This window comes from Orycteropus afer, unplaced genomic scaffold, assembly GCF_000298275.1.
Source record: "Orycteropus afer afer isolate SDZICR_OR568_19922 unplaced genomic scaffold, OryAfe1.0 scaffold00118, whole genome shotgun sequence".
Classification (NCBI taxonomy): domain Eukaryota; kingdom Metazoa; phylum Chordata; class Mammalia; order Tubulidentata; family Orycteropodidae; genus Orycteropus; species Orycteropus afer.
In genome coordinates, this window is record NW_006921705.1 from 8,949,151 (window position 1) to 8,960,612 (window position 11,462).

General features: G+C 41.7%; 1 protein-coding gene across 1 annotated transcript; it reads left to right on the forward strand.

The window, feature by feature from the left end:
* Window positions 1-636: 636 nt before the first annotated feature.
* Window positions 637-10,212, forward strand: LOC103199728 (interferon-induced protein with tetratricopeptide repeats 1-like). The gene is made up of 2 exons (XM_007944057.1): window positions 637-728; window positions 8,811-10,212. The coding sequence occupies exons 1-2, from the start codon at window positions 637-639 to the stop codon at window positions 10,210-10,212; spliced, it is 1,494 nt and encodes a 497-aa protein (XP_007942248.1).
* The last annotated feature ends 1,250 nt before the right edge of the window (window positions 10,213-11,462 follow it).

Genomic DNA, 11,462 nt, shown 5'->3' on the forward strand with positions numbered 1-11,462 from the left:
CCAGGAGGCTGGCGGTTCAAACCCACCATCCACTCCTCGGAAGGAAGATAGGGCAATCTACTTCCGTAGTGATACTGCCTCGGAAACCCAAGGAGGGGTTGCTATGAGTTGGGCCAACTCGATGGCACATAACAACAACAACAACAACATTCTCTAGGCAAGGATCCAAAAGCACAGAATAATTAGTGAGACATGACCCCTCAGAGAACAGGAGCAAATTTGGGTTAAGACTCCAACTTAGAGATTTACAGAATTTTATACCATGAAAGAACAACTCCCTGTTTCCAGATGAAGAAACACAGGCTCGGATAGTAGTCATGACTTAATCTCCTTTACACAGCCAATTTTCACTGGTCTCCTGGCTCCCAAGTCTCTGCAAGGGCAGGAAGACCCCCCCCCCCAGAGGAATGAGCACATCCGTGAAACTGTTTTTCACCGGCATCCTCTCAATCAGTTTTGAAAAGCTTAGCGCTTACCCCAAGCAGAACACAAAAGAGGCATCACTGTTCAAGTTTCATTTTTTATTTTAGTTTCACTTTCTACTTTCGGTTTCCCTCTTATGTGTGCAACAACACACCCTCACATTATGTCATAACTGCTGTTTACCTCCTTTATATATCCCTCTATTGGAGCTAGATGTGCCTGCCAATCCACAACACAGACTACATCTCTGGGGAGTCCAGGAAGCTCAGCACTGCAGAACGCTGCCAATTCACAGCAACCATGAGGTAAGGACTTTTCAGCTCTTCTTTTCATTATGCCTAGACGTTGTTGTTGTTTGGGGTTTTTGTTTTGTTTTAATGTTAGTACTATCTCAGTATAACAGAGTTGGTCTCACTGAGGTTGTTTCCTAACTTGTATTTCAGCATTTGCTTTCAGATGGATTGTGTGTGTGTGTGTGTGTGTGTTTTAAACAGGGATTTTCATTTCTGTTAGCATCACCCTAAAGATACCTACCTCATGATATAGCCCAAAGAAGGGGAGAAAAATAAGAAGAGTTTGGCAGACAGTGAGAAAATTATCCCAACCTCCGAAATCTTTTCCACCAAACTCATTTCTATCTGACCTAGGGAGGGAGTGGACAGCTAGCTGGTCTTGGTAGAGCATTGCTTTATGCTGGTTCCTCACCATGTTGAAAAAGTAGGACCCACTGGACTCTGTAAGCCTCAGTTCTGGGGTCTCCCAAAAGTCTTGCGAGAGAATATTGTGGGGATGTGGTGGAAGGAGCTCTAGGCTAGAGAACAAGGCTTTCTTCTGTAGGCTTTTTGTCTATCTGTACTGCTGGACTATGTCTCTTTCCTGCCTCAGTCTGACTGGATCAGTGGCACCTGCACACAGCTCTTCCTCTGGAGAAGCCAAGCTGTCTTCAAGCCTTGATATTTTCCTGTTTAGGGGAGTTGGCAGGAGTTCAGTGCTTGGGAACATCAACAACTTCCTTACCTGAAGGGTCTAACATGGGAATTTCTAGATTGTCCAAATAGAACCTTTATTTTAAGTAATATCAACAGATCAAAATCTACTGATTAGTACCAACCACCAAACCCACTGCCATCAGATCTGACTCATAGCAACCCTTCCTTGGGTTTCCAAGGCGGTATCACTATGAAAGTAGATTGCCCAACCTTCCTTCCAAGAAGAGGCTGGTGGGTTTGAACTACCAGCCTTCTGGTTAGCAGTCAAGTGCCTTAGGCAAATTTCCCCAGTGTTCCAGTGGGAAAAATTCTGAAGGAGGCAAAAGTCCTAGAAAATGAACAATTTCAGGCATATGATGAATTCCCCTCCTCTCTTTGGTCCATAACCAAATGAAGTGGGTAGTCAAAGATCATTATGGATGTACCATAATTTATCTAACTGTTCCCAAGTGATATTTTCCTATTTGTTGGCAATATATAAAATGCTGCAATGAATATGGTTGGGTTTTTTTTCACTTTAACAAACAAAAAATTTTCTCACAGTTTAGAAGGCTAGAAGTCCGAATTCAGGGTGCTGGCTCTTGGGGAAGGTTTTCTCTCTCCGTCAGCTCTAGAAGGTCCTTTTCTCTTTGAGCTTCTGCTCCTGGGCAATCTTTATGTAGCTTGGCATCTCTCTTCCCCTATCTCTGCTTTTTTTTTTTTTTTCTTTCAATTTTGTTGTTGTTTAGAATATACACCGCAAAATATACACCAACTCCACAGTTGCTTCATGTACCATTTAGTGACACTGATGACATTCTTTGAGTTGTGCAACTGTTCTCACCCTCCTTTACTAAGTTGTTCCTCCCCCTTTAACATAAACTCACTGCACCCTAAGGTTCTTATCTAATCTTTTTGAGTTGCTGTTGTCAATTTGATCCATATAATTCCTAAGAGGGCATAATGCTCAAGGCAGACCTTTTTTTTTTTTATTAGTTAAGCAAAACTATTGTTCAGTTTTAAGACTTCAGGGGATAGTTCTGGTTTAAGGTTTAAAGATTATCTTAGGGCAATTAGTTCCAAGGGTTGATTCAGCAGAAAGTCTAGAGTCCTTAAGAATCTGAAATTCGGTTTTGCAGTTCTCCCCTTTTGATTAGGATTCTTCTTTGGAATCTTTCATCAAAAAGTTCAGTAATGGTAACCAGGCACCATACAGTCTTCTCATGGCAAAGGAGGCAGTTGTTTATGGAGGCAATTAGCTACACTGCAAGAATATTCTTGGACATAAATACTTCTGTACTGGTGGTTCTATCTGGAAGATAAGATTCCTAGGGATGGAATTACTTTCTCCACGAAAATGCGTATTTTTTATTTTAATGACTATCAGCAGATTGATCTTTAAAAAGGCCATAAGAAAAATGTAGAACAAAATTCAAATTCACAGAAAAAAAAAAAAAAAAAAAAAAACATTTACTGGTGTGACAGAGACTGGAGGAACCCCTGATACTATGGCCCTTAGATACCTGTTGTATAGTGAATTACTTAGTACAGCTGTTCTAGCCATGGACTTTTTGACTCCCTCCAAATGACTTGGTGGAATATGCAAGTGTAAAGTGTTTGTAGAGCACCACAGGGATTGGATAGCTTGTTGTTGCTATGTGCTGTGGAGTCAGACCTGACTCATGGCGCCTGCTCCTTGCGTTTCTGAGGTGGTATCACTATGGAAATAGATTGCCCAACCTTCCTTCTGAGAAGTGGCTTGTTAGTAGTGTAAATAAAGTCCATGGTACCTTAGGCACTATGCCTAAGACAGAGCTCCTTCCTAGTAGGGGCTGGACTGTGCAAATGAGGTATATGGAACCCTAATGTAAGGAATGGCCAGTTTTGTTATCTTACTAGGCTTAAAATGAGCCCTCATAGAGGCAGAAGAAAGGATTTCATACCATCAAGACAAAGAGCCTAGATCGGAGGGCATCTTTGGACACGAGACCAAGACCCCTGTGCTGAGACAATGGCAGAGAGATGGCGGCGGCGGCAGCAGCAGCAGAACTGAGAGACGGGCATGAGACAGAGTGGTGGGCTTGCTGGCCATGGGGTGAGAAGCTGAGTGCCTTTAGGCAGGAGGCTTTCTGGCAGATTGGAGTGCACCTATTGGCAGAGCTGAAAGAGCTTTGTAACTCTTGCCTGAACAGAGCAGAGACCAGGCTGACAGGCCATGAGCCAGAGAGAGTCATGCCTATGGCCATAGCAGGGGGGAGGCTGGACTGATCAAAGAATGGTATCATTCCTGAACCTGGATTGTAACCTGTTGTTTCTCTAATAAACTCCATAATGTTAACTATGGTCTGTGAGCTCTGGGTGGCCACTGCAACAAACTATTGAACCTAGTAGAGAAGTAGAAAGTGCCTGGGATGGTTGATGTCAGAACTGGTAAGAAGGTTAGAGGGTGACAGCATATCTGGACCCCACCTGATAATTATCAGCCCTGAGCTGCTGATGGTGATTCTGTCTCCCCCTTGCAAAGTTAGAGCAAGTCACATTTTTTGCAACACCCCTCTAACTAAGCCACTCCAGAAGTTCACCTCTCAGCCAAATATTAGACAGGTCTATGAACTAAACACCTGTGAAGAAATGTGCTCCTTAGAACAATCAAGTTTCTGAGACCAAATGGGCAACACCTGCCCAAAAGCACAGATGAGAAGGCAAGAAGAGGCAGGAAAACTGGGGAAATGGGAAACGGGGTGGAGAGGGAGAGAGTAATGACATACTGGGATTGCAATCAATGTCATGAAACAATTTGTTTATAAATTACTGAATGACAAATGAGCTTGCTCTGTAAACTTTCACGTAAAGCATAAGAAAAATGGTTAAAAAAAAAAAAAATCACGATTGCAGCAATTCGTATCTGCTTTGGTTACCTAGTGCCACTCTGATAGAAATATACCACAAATGGGATGGCTTGAACAAACAGGAGTTTGTTCTCTTACAGTTTGGAGGCTTTAAGTCCAAGCTCAAAGTGCCAGGCTCTAGGGGCTGGGTGAAAGCCCCTCGGCCTTAGGCTTCAGCTCTGCTTCCTACTCCTGACCCACTGGAGCTAGAAGCTTTTCTTCAGACAGCTGCTGGCTGCTGAAGCTGACAAGCCCAAGGTTGACAAGTAATAAGGCACAGTCCCGGTGTTATCAAACCACACTGCAGGACATTAATTCACGCCCATTCAAAGTCCCAGGGTTGGCAGAACATGGCAGGCTGCTGAAAAATGACACGGCTACACACAGGGTTCAAGCATGCCATAAGCTAGAGACCATTCCCTAAGGCTTTTCCTTATGTACAGGAAGCAGATCACATCCTATTCAGCTGTTCACAGTAGATCGCAGCATGGAGTTGATTACCAGTCTCAGCATGGGGAATATTACATCCAGCTGCCCAGCCACTCAACCAGGCCTAGCTAAGTTGAAACACAAATTTAACTGCCACAGTATTTTTGACATCTATTGGCTATTTAAGAAGCTCTGGTGGCTCAATACCTAAGGCACTTGACTGCTAACCAGAGGGCTGGTGGGTCAAACCCACCAGCCACTCCATGGAAGGAACAATCTACTTTGCAAAGATTTACTGCCTCAGAAACCCAGTGAGAGCCACTATGAGTTGGAATCAACTCAATGGTAGTGGGTTGGTGGGTACTGGCTATTTAGAAGGAGCCTTGGTGGGCAGTGGCTAAGCTCTCAGTTGCTAATCAGAAGGTCAGCTGTTCGAACCTATCAGCTATTCTGTGGGAGAAAGATGTGGCAGTCTGCTTCCATAAATATTACAACCTTGGAAATCCTATGAGGCAGTTCCACTGTGTTCTATAGGGTCACTATAATAGACTCAACAGTAACAAGTTTTTTGTTGTGGTTTTATCAGCTATTTATATTTCCTCTTCTATTAATCATCTATTCATATAAATCTCCATTGGTCTGTTGAGTTTTTATTGCCAACTTTCAAAAACACTTCATATCTTACAGAATGTTGTTGTTGTTGTTGTTTGCCGTTGATGTTGTTGTTGTTGTTGTTTGCCGTTGAGTCGGCCCCGACTCATAGCGACCCCTCCTTGGGTTTCCGAGCAGTATCACTACGGAAGTAGGATTGCCCAACCTTCCTTCCGAGGAGTGGCTGGTGGGTTTGAACCGCCAGCCTTCTGGTGAGCAGTCAAGTGCCTTAGCCACTATGCTACCAGAGTTCCCATCTTACAGAATAAGAACTCTCATTATCTATTAAAAACATTTCCTACTGTTGATTTTTCTGTTTAACTTGTTATAGCACCTTTGCCATAGATAAGTTTTAAAAATTTTACATGATCATATTGTCTCCCAGATCATCTTCTAATATTTTTGTTGTTTTGTTTTGATTTAAGAAATTTATTTTGGATTGTCTTCCACCCCCTTACTCCTTCTTTCCCACAGGAATGACTAATGTATTTGAGATGGTAGTAGTTACTGCCATCCATGGGCCACATTTTTATTCACTAAAAAGGTAACCTCTCTGGCTCTCTTGGACATGCAGAGTGCCATCTTCTTTTTTGGGTTCCTTCCCCCAAAGCCAAAGCTTTTGGGACAGGATATCTCTTCCCTGAAAGAAATTCACTATTCTTCAATGTCTCCCCCAACGACTAGCTGGGTAATTCAAGACGAGTTGGCAGACCAAATGCATCGCCACATTCCCCAGTCCAATTCTATCATTTGAAACCCAAATTAAGCCTGACTCTGCATTCTGGAAGTCAGTGTCAGGAGTGAGAAATAACAAGTGTTCTTCCACCAGATAATAAAAGGAATTGCCTCACCTGCAAACCATGTTGGGAACATAGGGAAAGAAGAAACAGTACATTTGCCCCCACACTAAATCACACACACAAACACATCATCAAGCAGACTTGTCATTCTCATTTCTCTTGACATCATTTTAGTGATAGGAACAGGATAAATCATATCAATACTTGGTAAAGGACTTCCACATCCAGAACAATGCAGTAGACATATTTTTCCCGATTCCTCCCAACAAGTGCAGCTACAACTCCTGTACACTAAACAAAGAACAAACATAAGAGTATCTGAATGGTGGAGGAGAGAATGCAAACCAGCTAGGAAGCTTGGGACATATGGGATGACATAGGCTTTCTCTTTGCCTCATATATCCTAGACTGAGTGCTGGACAAGCAACTGGAAACACCATCAGACACAGACAGAAAAGTCCCCCAAAAGTCTGCTCTTTCTAGTCAAAGGAGCAGAAAAGGGGCAGGGTAGCCTATCAAAATAGAAAACCTTCTCATAATAACCACTGTACTCCAGCTATGCACCACAGAAACAAAACTGTGGCCTCATCCTGAATACCACCAGCAATGGTGTTGAGCGGGGAGCCTAGGCTTCCACCCTTACCAGTTTGTAAGGAACCATCCCAATCCTCTGTCTTCCCACATAGTTTGGTATCAGAGAAGGCTATGTAGGGAGCCAAAACTTTCATCCCTGCCTATAAGAATGAGGCTCTCCCTCACTGCCAGGTCTGTGGAGACCAATATCACCCCCCAACACCTGATGGTAATGAAGTATGCCCTCCTCTTCCACCCAAATGGTATCCGGCCTAGTGGAGAATGAGGACTTTTTCATCACTGTCCAGTGATAATGAAGTCACCCTATCACTCCTTATTAGTGGAGGTCACATGGGGAGGAGTAATGAGGAACCCCTACCCCTCTTAGCCAGGATGATAACAGCCAAAGCCTACTGGGGGGCCTGAACTTCCACTCCCATCTGGCAGTAATGAAATAGTAGCATCCCATCTTCTCCTGGTGGGTAAGGATGGAGAAAAACTGCATCACCCATACACTGCTGGTGGGAATGTAAAATGGTATAGCCATTTGGGAAAACATTTGGGCAATGTCTTTAAAACATAAATACACACTTATCATAAAAACAAAAAATAATCTGTTGCCATTGAATCACTTCCAACATAGGGTGACTCCATGTGTTCCAGAGTAAAACTAAGTTCCTTAGGGTTTTCTTGGCCATACTGTTTATGAAAGCAGATTCCCCAGGCCTTTCTTACATGATGCCACTGGGTAGGTTCAAACAGCCAAACCTTTAGGTTAGCAGTCCAGTGCAAACCTTTGCACTGCACTTAACACATGATCTGCCAATCACACTCCTGGGCATCTATCCCAGAGAAGTAAAAATTTATGACCATACAAAAACCTGCACATGATTATTCATATTAGCTTTATTTATAATAGGCCCAAACTGGAAACAACCAAAATGTTCTATAGTAGGGGAACAAATAAACTGTGATTCAGACACATAAACTGCTGAATAACAACAACACACTGCCGTCAAGTCAGAACTGACTCACAGAGGTCCTTCCTTGGGTTTCCAAGGCAATATCACTATGGAAGTAGATTGCCCAACCTTCCTTCCGAGGAGTGGCTGGTGGGTTTGAACCACCAGCCTTCTGGTTAGCAGTAAAATGCACTACCCCACCAGAGCTCCCAAACTGCTGAATAGTACTCGGAAATAGAATGGGATGAACTATTGATAAACTCAGCAACTTGGATGGATCTCAAGGGTATTATGATGAGTAAAAAAATTAATAATCTCAAAAGATAATGTCTTCTATGATTCCACTTATTTATATTCTCAAAATGACAAAAATTTTGGATATGAACAAATTAGTAGTCGCCAGGGACTAGGGGAAGGGGAGAAATGGTTGTGACTATAAAGTAGGAGATGTTTATGGTGATGGCACAGTTCTGCATCTTGATTGACATGATGGTTCCATGGACCTATACATGTGATAAAATTACATCTTTAAGAATACATCTAAATTTAGCCCATCTAATTAAGTCCATCTACAAAAGATAATATTTAGTCACTTTTTTTAACTTTTTATTTTGAAATTAGTATCTATTTATAGGAGGCTGCAAAGATAGGTCTAGAGGTCCCAATCAAAGGTCTTAATTTGTTGCATAATCAATAGGTTAAGGCCCTGAGGTCAATAATATTTCCTAGGTTCTGCATTTCTAACTGGTCCCTGTCCCAATTATATTAATAATAAAATAGTAAACACTTCTTTAGCACATAATATGCTGAGTGCTTTACAAATATAGTCTTATTGATCCTCACCAAATGCAAATCTTCATGTACTATTACTAACCTCATTACACAGATGTGTCTCTGAAGCACAGAGAGGTTACTCAGCTAAAAGTACTGGAACTCACCTATGAAGTCAAGCAGACTGCATTCAAAGTCTATGCAGATCTTAAGTAATACAGGGACTCTAATGAATACTGAAGCAGGTGTGTTCCTTGTAAGGACTAGAATATGAAGCATTTATCTGACTTAGGTCTTTTAGCTGTTCCTCACCTAACAAAAGAAAATCTGCTTTTGTTTTCACAGTACGAGTACTGATGAGCTCAAGGAGAGGCTGGAACAGCTGAGATGTCATTTTACGTGGGCATTGCTAATTGAAGACAGTGAAATACCTGATTTAGAAAGCCGTATCTTGGAGGAAATTGAGTTCCTAGACATCAAACACAAGGTGGGAATACACAACCTGCTAGCCTACATGAAACACCTGAAAGGGCAGAATGAGGAAACCCTGGAGAGCTTGAAAAAAACTGAAGAATTGATCCAGCAAGAACATGCTGACCAATCTGATTTGAGAAGTCTGGTTACCTGGGGCAACTATGCCTGGGTATATTACCACATGGGAAGATTGACAGAAGCCCAGACTTACCTGGACAAGGTGGAGAACACTTGCAAGAAGCTTGGAAGTCCTTTCTGCTACAGGATGGAGTGCCCTGAGATGGACTGTGAAAAAGGATGGGCCTTGCTGAAGTGTGGAGGGCAAAATTATGAGCAGGCCAAGGCCTGTTTTGAAAAGGCTCTGGAAGTGGACCCTGAAAACCCTGAATTCAACACTGGATATGCAATTACCATTTATCGCCTAGATGGCTTTACCATGGAAACAGACAGAAATGGGATTTCTCTGGAACCCCTAAGGAAGGCTGTGAGGCTAAATCCAGAAGACGTATACCTTACAGTTCTCCTTGCCCTGAAGCTTCAGGATGTAGGACAAGAAACTGAAGGAGAAAAGTACATTGAAGAAGCACTGACCAGCATGTCCTCCCAGATCTATGTCTTTCGATATGCGGCCAAGTTTTACCGAAGACAAGGCTCTTTGGATAAAGCTCTCTCCCTCTTAAAGAAGGTCTTGAAAGCAACACCTACCTCTGCCTTCCTGCATCACCAGATAGGGCTTTGCTACAGGACACAAGTGATCCAAATGAAGACAGCTACAAATAGGCAGCCAAGAAGGCAGGATAGAGAAACCCATGACAGAATAAAATCAGCCATCTATCATTTGGAATATGCTGTGAAACAAAAGCCCACATTTGATGTTGCTTATGCACACCTGGCAAGTATATATATAGAAATAGGTGACTACAGAAAAGCTGAAGACACTTTTGAAAAAGCGCTAAGCCTCAAATCATTAGAAGAATCAAAAATGCAAAAGCTACATTTTCACTATGGCCGATTTCAGGAATTTCAAAAGAAATCTGAAGTCAATGCAATTATCCATTATTTAAAAGCAATAAAAATAGAAAAGGCATCAGCTGTAAGGGATAAAGCTATCAATTCTTTGGGGAAATTGGCTTTAAGAAGATTTCAAAGAAATGCATCAGATGTGGAAAGTTTGAGCCTCCTAGGGTTCATCTACAAATTGAAAGGAGAAATGAATGAAGCCCTGGAACACTATGAGAGGGCCCTAAAGCTGGCTACTGGCTTAAAACTCTGAGAGACATGGTCTAAGTGCAAAAATAGCAGCCATTTTCACATTCCATTTAATTGTAGGCTAATATGCAGCAATCATCTTTCCTGCTTGCTGTATTCAGAAACATATTATGTAATTCACTGCAATGACATTTTTTGAGCAATATGACTTGTATTCAGAAAAACAGTGAAACTGTATACATATAATATGTATATACAGTATATATGTATGAAACCACTTCTGCATGAATGCTACATAGAAAAAACCAGTTTGTTGAAAACATGCATATCAGATAAAGGACTGAACATATATATACCAAAATATTTAATCAGTTCATTTTCTCAACAAATGGTTGTCAGTGCTAGATAACAAAATTTATGTAATGAACAAGGCCAATTTTTCCCCCTAATCCTCATGCAGCTTACAGTCTAATGAAAGAGACAGACATAAAGACACACACAAAAGTACACAATCAAAAGTAAGACTTGGCCATGAAGATGTTTGAAATTGAATTCACTACCAAATTGTCCCAAGTAGTTTGTCTTGTTTTATGCCATTTTATTGGAGCACTATTAAGTCATTTGTGGATATTGATCTAGTTAGACCAAGAAATATAAGGAAATGGGAAGCCCCAGGTAGACGTGGGGAGAATGCTGACACATGGAGGAGATTGCAACCGATGTCACAAAACAATATGTATACATCGTTGAATGTGAACTGATTTGCTTTGTAAACTATCACCTAAACCACAACGCTCAAAAGTAAATATGGAAAGCATGATAAATGATCTGACTGTTCATAGCAATCACCTATGATTATGAATAATCACATTTTATTAAAAAGCAATGCACAATAAATATTTTTAAAAGGAAAAAATAAGAAAGCAATGATACTGTTTTTGATTCTTCTATGTTCTTGAAGAGGGTGTATTAGTTTCCTATTGTAGTTATAAGAAACCATCACAAATTTCCTGACTCAAAACATCACATTGGTTACCTTATAGTTATGGAGCTCAAACGTCTAAAATGGGTTTCCTCGGGCTAAAATCAAGGTGTCAGCAGGGCTGCGCTCCCTTAGGAGGCTCTAGGGGAGAATCCATTTCCTTCCCTCACACAGCTTCTAGAAGCTGTCAGCATTCCTTGGCTCAGAGCCCCTTCCTCCATCTTCAAAGCCCCAGAGATGCATCTTTAAGTCTCTCTGCTTCCTTTGTCACGTTGTCTCTCCTCTGACTCTCTTACCTCTCTCTTTTAAGGACCTTTATAATTATACTGGGC